This window comes from Alosa pseudoharengus, unplaced genomic scaffold (genome assembly GCF_046254945.1).
Source record: "Alosa pseudoharengus isolate Yale_2024_CS ecotype anadromous, Long Island Sound unplaced genomic scaffold, YU_APseudo_1.1 YU_APseudo_1.1_scf_17, whole genome shotgun sequence".
Classification (NCBI taxonomy): Eukaryota; Metazoa; Chordata; class Actinopteri; order Clupeiformes; family Clupeidae; genus Alosa; species Alosa pseudoharengus.
This window is the reverse complement of record NW_027468640.1, coordinates 3,332,788-3,342,787: the sequence shown is the minus strand read 5'-3', so window position 1 is coordinate 3,342,787 and position 10,000 is coordinate 3,332,788. Positions and strand designations below refer to the sequence as shown.

The window sequence follows — 10,000 nt, the reverse complement described above, 5'->3', positions numbered from 1 at the left end:
TTCCGATTCAAATAGCCAGGTGTGAAAGCGCCCTTATTGTGTTTAAAAGGCAGCAATAAATAACATTTCACCTCTATAGAATGTGGTGATTATTGTTCAGACTATAATTGTACCACCATAATCTCTAATCGTGACATCCCTAGTGTGTGTGTGTGTGTGTGTGTGTGTGTGTGTGTGTGTGTGTGTGTGTGTGTGTGTGTGTGTGTGTGTGTGTGTGTGTGGCTCAGACAAACACACTCACCCCCTTTTGCTTTCCACACTCTGTGTAGTCGAGCTCGTAGTCGAAGCAGGTATCCTTGATGGCTGGGAAGTCCGGCTTGGTAAAGCTGAGCTCCAGCTGATTGGTTCCCTCCAGTCTGAAGGACACCTCAGGAGGGGGGGGCTTGACTGGAGAGGAGGAGAGAAGAAAGGGGGATGAGGAGGGAGAGAGGGATAGAGAGACAGAGGGAGAGGGATAAAGAGAGACATGGAAGACAGTTACGGAAATATTTTTTTCTGCCCATACAGTAGTCTTTCAGCACCCTCTTTAAGGTTTTGGTGTCTGTATGTGTGTGTGTGTGGTACGTGTAATGTGTGTGTGTGTGTGGTACGTGTAATGTGTGTGTGTCTGTGTGTGTTACATGTAATGTGTGTGTGTGTGTGTGCGTGTGTGTGTGTTACGTGTAATGTGTGTGTGTGTGTGTGTGTGTGTGTTCTATAAAAAGTATCTCCATACAGCAGTCTTTCAGCACCCTCTTGAAGGTGCTGTTGATGATGTCGTTGCCCCGGGTTCCGTTGACCAGGATGAACACGTACATCGTGGAGTTCAGTTTGGTGCTGTTCACGTGGCAGCCAATCAGCTGCAAGCCTCTGAATATGCCCTGTGGACACCGCTCCACCTCCCACTGCGGATGATCAGAAGACCTGACAACAGGGGGGGGGGGGGGGCAGTTTATTTAACCGTTGTGATATGTCCATTTCAACAACCCTTATCATTACAACGTTTAAACATGCTGCAGTCCTAACACCAAACGTTTAAACATGCTGCAGTCCCATCACCGAACTTTTAAACATGCTGCAGTCCTAACACCAAACGTTTAAACATGTGAGGCAGTCCTAACACCAAACGTTTAAACATGTGAGGCTGATATGTCTATTTCAACAACCCTTATCATTACAACGTTTAAACATGCTGCAGTCCTAACACCAAACGTTTAAACATGCTGCAGTCCCATCACCAAACGTTTAAACATGCTGCAGTCCCATCACCAAATGTTTAAACATGCTGCAGTCCTAACACCAAACGTTTAAACATGTGAGGCAGTCCTAACACCAAATGTTTAAACATGCTGCAGTCCTAACACCAAACGTTTAAACATGTGAGGCAGTCCTAACACCAAATGTTTAAACATGCTGCAGTCCTAACACCAAACGTTTAAACAAGTTGCGTTTAAACATGTTGCAGTCCTAACACCAAACGTTTAAACATGTAGCAGTCCTAACACCAAACGTTTAAACATGTTGCAGTCCTAACACCAAACGTTTAAACATGCTGCAGTCCGATCACCAAACGTTTAAACATGCTGCAGTTCTAAAACCAAACGTTTAAACATGCTGCAGTTCAACGAAAGGAAGATTCCGTGGCACACTCAGAACTTTATACGCAATAGTTATGTTATTTTCACCACGTTTTGATTGTGCCACGACACTTTCCTTTTTTGAATTGAACTTATGCCATCGGCATAAGTTCACAAACGTCACAATACCTTATTTTATTAGTATCAATATACTTTTAAGAATGACAGTCGGTAGCCTGTGTGTCTTTTATCCTCACACACACACACACACACACAGCTTTTAACCTGCAGCTGTCATATGATAAGTAGCGAGACATGGCTGCTAGTTTAAGTGACATTGTGGCCGCACGGCAACAAATAATAGTAAGCTAATGTTTAGTTGATTTCTCTCTAATTTAGTAAATTCAGGCCTACTGTTGGGTGTCATGACATTTCTGAAATAAGCTACACAACCGATTGGCAAACCTTTACATCTTGAGAGTTCCTTCCAGGTACCTATCCCGTCTGCTCGCACGTCATGTCCATCACCAAAATCAGAGAAATTATTACTGAATATTTTAGCTATAAGTAATTATGCAGGTCATAAAATACTATAAACTATTACAAAATATATAAAGTTTGAATTTAATATATGAAATAAAAATATGACAAGCAATCATGTTCCATGTGTGTGTGGAGGGTCAAGCAGAGACTAGGATCGCCACTGATGTGAATGATCACAGAGTATTCAATATTACTGATGGTGTCAAGGTGGTGGGGGCCCCAGATAGATAGATAGATGGATAGATACACATTTAAATCAAATCTAATCAGTACTGTCTTTCCTGGTCCATGCTCTGACAACAGCTCAGACACAGAATGTATATGGAGAGTAGAGATGTAAAGATAACCGGTATAATGGTAAACCGTGATAAAAATGTTGACGATAACAATTACTGTTTTCTTTTCAAATATCATGATTATCACGGATGATTACCGTGGTGTGGAAACCGTGTTTAATCCTTCCCAGCTTCATCCGAGCCTGCTTTTGACATACAGTAGGCCTGGTACAATTAAACAAAACTGGTACCCTACTGATTCTGTTGTCTAATTGATGGTTTTAACTGCGATTCGGATAAGGTTACACCTGATTTTAAAAGGCGGAACATTTTCACCGCAAAACGTGCACTGTATCATTTAGCCACTCTGCGTCTTTTTATGTTCGCGTCCACATGAAATCCATTCCACTCACGTTATCAGGAGAATACAGTAGTCTAAAGTTTTATTTCAAACACTTACTTTGGTCTCACTCATTGGATCCAAATAACAGAAATAGCAAACTTCAAGTAATGGTAGGGTAAGCGCATAGCCAATTAAACAAGATCAAGGAAAAAGTGACCGGGACACTGTTTGAAACTATTTCAGCTTGTGTAGGCCTATCAGTGCTTTCTGAACATATTGAACTCACTTTTAAAAATACCGTGATAATACCAAAAACCGTGATAATTTTGATCACTATAACCGTGAGGTTACATTTTCACACCGTTACATCCCCAATGGAGAGCGATAGAAAGGGGACCTTGAAATTGTGGCGTTAAATGCGGTGTGATGACAAATGTGCATGTAAATAAAATAAGTTATGCGCACCAGTGCAACCAGTGGAATAATGTGGGTGCATGTAAATAAAATAAGTTCTGCGCACCAGTGCAACCAGTGCAATACGGTGGGTGCATGTAAATAAAATAAGTTATGCGCACCAGTGCAACCAGTGCAATAATGTGGGTGCATGTAAATAAAATAAGTTAGGTGCACCAGTGCAATAATGTGGGTGCATGTAAATAAAATAAGTTATGCACACCAGTGCAACCAATGCAATAATGTGGTCTAGAGCCCTGCCAGCTGTCTGTTTACATTCTATTCAAGTAAACATGGTACAGTACAAACACAAGACAATGTCTGGCATCTAGACTTCCACTGACAAGCACACAGACAGACAGACAGACAGACAGACAGACACAGACACACAGACACACGGAGGAGGAGGAGGAGGTGGAGGAGGAGGTGGAGGAGGAGGAGGTGGAGGTGGAGGAGGTGGTGGAGGAGGAGGAGGAGGTGGAGGAGGAGGTGGAGGAGGAGGTGGGTGCAGAAGTACCAGTAGTAGCTCTGGAGGTTTGTGACGTTGTCCAAGGGGTGCCAGGTCCAGTTGACTGTCTGATGGGTGTAGTACACAAGCCTGAAGTCCTTCACCTCTGCATGCAGGCAAGAAAACACACCATCAGAAAAGAGACACGAGTATGTGTTCTGTGTGTGTGTGTGTGTGTATGTGTGTGTGTGTGTAGGGAGTAGATATGTGTGTGTGTGTGTGTGTGTGTGTGTGTGTGTGTGTGTGTGCATGCATTAGGGATGCCACACTGTACAGAATGCCCCCTGCATTTTGATATGCAGACGTGAACTTCCGTAATACGTCTGTCATCTATCATCATGCTTATTGCAAAATCCAAATCCAATCCCCAAATCAGAAAAAGTTGAGACATTGTGTAAAATGCAAATAAAAACACAATGTGATAATCTGCAAGTCTCGTAAACTCATATTTGGCTGTAAAAAGGATGCAGACAACATATCAAATGTTGAAATTAACTATTTCATGGAAAATATATGTTAAGTTTGAGAAAAGAAAACAAAAGGAACATTTTTCATTTTTACAATCTAGTGTACTTTATCCTGCAAAGGAAGAAATTGCATTCAGAGGTGATCCAGATATAGCACGTCTTATCTGCCTGAGCTGCTTTAGCATGGACTGAGCTGAAGTGGACAAAGGTCCTGTGGCTCCATAAACCAACATTTGCCATTATTCCTGGAAATCATGGACTTCTCTGGGCTAAGGAGGGGCGGCCTATCCAACTTTCCAACTTGTTTTAGTGCTCAGTTCAAAACCAAACATCTATGACAGTGTGGAGGTGCTTTAGTGCCTACAGTATGGCCATCTTGCACATCTGGCAAGGCACAATCAATTCTGAATGATGCATTGAGGTTTTGAGCAACATATACCGCCATCCAGGCAATGTCTTTTTCGAGGAACAATATCTAAATAGTATTTCTCTATAGAGGAAGAGTAATCCAGACCTGTCAAATTAGGTGCGTCATGGAATGAAAAACATGATTAAGAATACCCCATACTGTTGAGAAACTGCAATCCTCTATTCGTTCTCAAAACTCTAGCAACTGAGCTCCTCAGCGTTTCCTAAACATTTACAGGATGTTGTTAAGAGGTGGAGCAGCACAGTGGTAAACATTCCCCTGTCCCAACGTTTTTTTAAACATGTTTCTGGCATCAAATTCAAAATGAACTTGTATTTTTCATGAAATAGTCAACATTTTCCTTTTCAACATTTGATATGTTTTCTATGTCCCTTTTGCAACTAAATATAGGTTTACGAGAATCACTATCTGTTTTTATTTGCATTTTACACAATGTTCCAACCTTTTCTGATTTGGTGTTGAACATGCACCGAGCCCCTCTGAGCCTATCAGCACACGGCATGCAAACAGGAGGTCGAGAAGAGAGTTAACAAAACTAAACACAGCTGACTGACTGTTCCAACATGAGCTTAGCGCCTAGAACACAGAGAAGCCCACTGAAGCGATACCAGCGGTCAGAAGCCGTGAGGGAACATTTTGTTTTTCAGTAGGCTACAATGATGAGGGTGAGGCGGCGAATGAAGTATAGTCTGCAAGCAATACTTCTGCAGTCCAGCTTACTATCAAAACTACACCAGAAACAGGCCAATATCTCAGTGATGAAGCAAAACTACACCAGAAACAGGCCAATATCTCAGTGATGAAGCAAAACTACACCAGAAACAGGCCAATATCTCAGTGATGAAGCATGTGTGTCCACGTACGTGTATTTGTGTGGTTGTGTTACCTGCTGAACTCTGGACCTGCAGTGAGACGGGCTTGCTTTTGGAGCGATGACCGGGGCAGTCGACCGGATAAGTGGTGATGGTGAAGGTGACGTCCTCCTCCTGGGACATACACGGGAGCGTGTAGTTGGTATTTCTGGTTCGTCGAGACAGCTGAGGAAAACTGCATGTCAGCATTCAGGGTTTTACAAGACCGGGGTAACAGAACACAAGACTGGGGTAACAGAACACAAGACTGGGGTAACAGGACACAACAGAACACAAGACTGGGGTAACAGAACATAAGACTGGGGTAACAGAACACAAGGCTGGGGTAACAGAACACAACAGAACACAAGGCTGGGGTAACATAACACAAGACTGGGGTAACAGAACAGAAGACTGGGGTAACAGAACACAAGAGTGAGCCAACATAACATAGACTGGGGTAACAGAACACAAGATCCTCCCCGTTTCATAGAACAATGTGCCAGTAAAATATGTAAGGGATAACGGCCACCGAGGTGTCCTGTTATACGGAATTAATGGACGAGGGCGAGGGGCAAAAAACTTTTTTTGCCTCCGCCCGAGTCCATTAATTCCGTATAACTGGACACAGCTCGAAGGCCGTTATCCCGCTTATCACCCGGTTGCCACTGTAAAGCAAAGGAAACACGCGGTTCTGTTTAAAAAGAAGCTCACTAGTTCAGCTTGTTGTACAACTTTAGCATGGACAGTTTAGCTTGTTTACAGTTGATTCCATTGTTGGGAAGCCTGCAACCAAAGATTTTAGAGCGCTGCAACCGTCGTCCTACTATGGTTGTTATAGTTACCATTCATAAGCATTGATATGGAACGGTGTCCTGTTATTCAGAATTAATAGCCACCCCACCAGCCAATCAGAAAAGAGTATTTCTTCTCTCCGGGTGATAAGTTTCTTTTAAGAACCCTGTAACTCTGCAACTCTGGTAGAGCTATGGCAGTAGGCCGTGCTGAATCCACTTGTTAACTCCGGTAAAGCTACGGCACTAGGCCATTCCTTGGTCATTTTGCTTGAATGCTTATAGGGTCATTGTCCTGTTGTAAAATCTATTTCCTCCCTAGCTTCATCTCCCTGACTGACATAAGGTTCAGATCAAGAATGTGTTGATAGGCCTGAGAATTCATGGTTTCCTGGATGATCTGGAGTTGTCCAGGTCCAGAGGCAGAAAGCAGCCCCACACCTCCACATGTCCACCACCGTGCTTCACTGTTCTTGATCTATGTGGGTATGCCTTGGCACTGACAGTGGTTTGGTGGATTTCCTCCCTCTTTTAATCATGGCTGCCAATCACTGGCGAGATCTGCGTTTAGGAGAGTTTCAATTGCACGGGAGGGAGAGGGAGGGAGTAGCGAGCTAGCTTTCTGCTTTGTTTAAACGTCAACAGAAGTGACATTAGCCAACATTGCTTAGAGTACCTTTAAGGGTGGTGCTACTGAGAGAGCTAGCACCTTGGGGTTTTAGCTCAATTGCTAGCACACTCGACTAACAGTTCGGAGTCAGCAATGTGTGTCATCAATAGTGTCAAAGGAATCATGAATGGTGGACAAAGAATGCTGAACATTTTCAAAAGGATTGTAGTTTCTGTGATACAGTGGTAATATTTCAGATTTCTCTATGGGTTTAGCATAGTCATTTTATTTACCATGAGGATGACCTGATAAAGTTCAAGTCAGTAATGCATGCCTACAAAGTGGCTGTTGGGTCTGCTCCCACATACTTAAATGCTCTAATAAAGGATTATGTTACTCCTTCTCCACGGAACGTCATCTGGCACTGCCACCCCGATGCACACAGCAATCAGGTTTCCGCCCTGGTCATAGCCCAGAAACAGCCCTGGACAGGGTCACCAACGACCTCCTGATAGCAGCAGATACTGGCTCCCCATCACTACTCATCCTCCTGGACCTCACAGCTGCTTTTGATACAGTAGACCACAACATCCTTCTACACCGCCTGCAATACACCATTGGACTCTCAGAAAACGCTCACGACTGGTTCACCTCATACCTGACTGGCAGAACCGAGCACGTCACCCTGGGCAAAGCCAAGTCACACACCCACAACGTCTCCTGCGGTGTCCCTCAGGGCTCTGTGCTGGGCCCAACCCTCTTCTCCATCTACATGCTCCCCCTTGGCAATGTCATTAGCAGACATGGTATGCCGTATCATTCCATTGTTATGCTGATGACACACAGCTCTACCACTTCTGCTCCCCTGCCATCATCCACACTGAACACCTGCCTAGAGGAGACAGAGGCCTGGAGGAAGCTCAACTTCCTTCAGCTAAGTAAGTATAAGTATATATACTCTTTTGATCCCGTGAGGGAAATTTGGTCTCTGCATTTATCCCAATCCGTGAATTAGTGAAACACACTCAGCACACAGTGAACACACAGTAAGGTGAAGCACACACTAATCCCGGCGCAGTGAGCTGCCTGGAACAACAGCGGCGCTCGGGGAGCAGTGAGGGGTTAGGTGCCTTGCTCAAGGGCACTTCAGCCGTGCCTACTGGTCGGGGTTCGAACCGGCAACCCTCCGGTTACAAGTCCAAAGCGCCAACCAGTAGGCCACGGCTGCCCCCAAACTCTATTTGCACTCACTAAACCTGCTTGCTTCTAGACAAAAGTACTTGGTAGGCTTTTTAATGTGATATTGCAGATACAATATACAAATTAGGAGAATCTTAAAGTTAATTGCTAGTGAAGTAATACTTTTTTTTATATGAACATCATAGCAAAGAGAATAGTGATATTTCTTCACCAAATCAGTCTAATTATGTAGTCTGTGTGTTATTATGACCGCCCGCAGTGAAGTGTGTGTAGATTTAGTGACCGTACACCAACTGGTCTGTAGATGGCCTGACACAGTTTTCTGTGTCAGTTGAGTTTAAACTGTAGCTCACCTGGACTATGTATGTATATCAGTTGAGTTTAAACTGTAGCTCACCTGAGGGGTATTTCACAAAACCTATATAAGGGATTAAGCTGGGATTTTTAGGTTATCCTGGATGAATTTAGCCTTGACTTGGTTTCACAAAAGAGATGGCACATAAGTTACCATGGGGATTTATTCTCTGCACCTAGCCTGGTCTTATTGGCTCAGCTAGCTGTCATTCACATCAGACCACCGTGCTATTTTTTAAGGAGCTTTATTCCATTTAACTATTTGCTAAATGTATTTGCTCGCAAAACAAAACAGATTGTCTGCCTACTACCATATGGTTATTATTTTAATTGCGATAGCCTTATATTTGTGTCATTACACATGACTCTACTTATGGAGTTGTTTGGATTTTTTATGTGTGGATTACCTGAGATATTACTAATGTCTGGTGAAAATGTTGTGCCCCCCGTATTCCACTTTTCAAGGGCCCTCTCCTCCATTGGGGCCCTATACTTCCCACTCCCCCCCCCCCAGTTCGACACCCTTTAATCTGCTGAACCTTCTGCTCGTTTCCAAATATAAAAAAAACTCTCTGCAACTCAATATTGGCCTGCCTGCCTCAGCTGCCTGTGAGGGGCTTTTCAGTTGTGCTGGATTACTGTTCACTGCAAATTGACCAAGGATGAGTGCAAGTAACTTTGAAAATCAACTACTGCTCAAACTTAAAGGAGAACTCATTTTTTTCACATTTTTGACATTTCTCAATGTCACCGAGTACTGTCGGTATGAACAAAACTGAAACAATCGGTTTTACCTAGCTCGAGTTGCTGCAGCTACAGCGCTACACACTGGGAGCATGAACATGGCTGCCTTAGCTGCTGGCTGCAGCAACTCGAGCTAGGACCAAAGTCCTTTTAGGGCAAGTACCTCCACTTGGCGGCCATATTGCAACGCTTTTTGGGCACTTATCGGGCATCTATTTCGGCAGAAATGTGTGTGCGTAAGGCTTCACGACACCAATCTTGCTCCAGCGGCGAGATCACAACAGATGATTGGCACGATGTCTTCACAGCACACCACATGATTGGATCAATGTATTCACAACACACCACATGATTGGCTCAATGTATTCACATGCCGACGTTTTGCCGCGGAAGAGTTGTGATATGTGTAGACAACTGCGTTACAAACTAACCCCATGCATTACAATGGAGGATTTTTTGAGTGCTGTATCTCCTCATTAGAAAGTCTCTGGTAAAACTGGTTGTTCTGGTACCCCCCCCCCCCCCAAAAAAAAAATAGTAACTAAGTAACTTTTACTTAAAGTACATTTTAAATGAACTACTTTTTACTTTTACTTGAGTACATTTTCAGATCGGTATTTTAACTTGTACTTGAGTAATATTTCAGTATTGGTACTTTTACTTGAGTACAATATTTTCGTACTTTTTCCACCTCTGACACTCAGTTGAGTGTAGTTTTGTTGTTGTCCGTGGCTTGTGTGTTGGAGTAGCTCTGCATTCGCGCTAGTTGAGGATAAGTAGCCTACAAAACAAACTCCGTGGAGTTCCCGTTTCAGTAGATAAATCTCATTTGCATAGTGTTTTGTAAACTCCCATTTTGTCATTTTTCCTGA

General features: G+C 43.4%; 1 protein-coding gene across 2 annotated transcripts in view; it reads right to left on the bottom strand.

Annotated features, from left to right (window-relative positions):
• The window catches only part of il13ra1 (interleukin 13 receptor, alpha 1), a 43,783-nt gene that overhangs the window by 24,935 nt on the left and 8,848 nt on the right, over positions 1 to 10,000 (bottom strand). For both annotated transcript variants that reach the window (XM_076288469.1, XM_076288470.1), the window contains exons 3-6: positions 5,462 to 5,612; positions 3,688 to 3,784; positions 716 to 903; positions 242 to 387 (exon numbers count right to left, since the gene is read on the bottom strand). In XM_076288469.1, the coding sequence (XP_076144584.1) occupies positions 242 to 387; positions 716 to 903; positions 3,688 to 3,784; positions 5,462 to 5,612 (582 nt within the window). The remainder of the gene's footprint in view (positions 1 to 241; positions 388 to 715; positions 904 to 3,687; positions 3,785 to 5,461; positions 5,613 to 10,000) is intronic.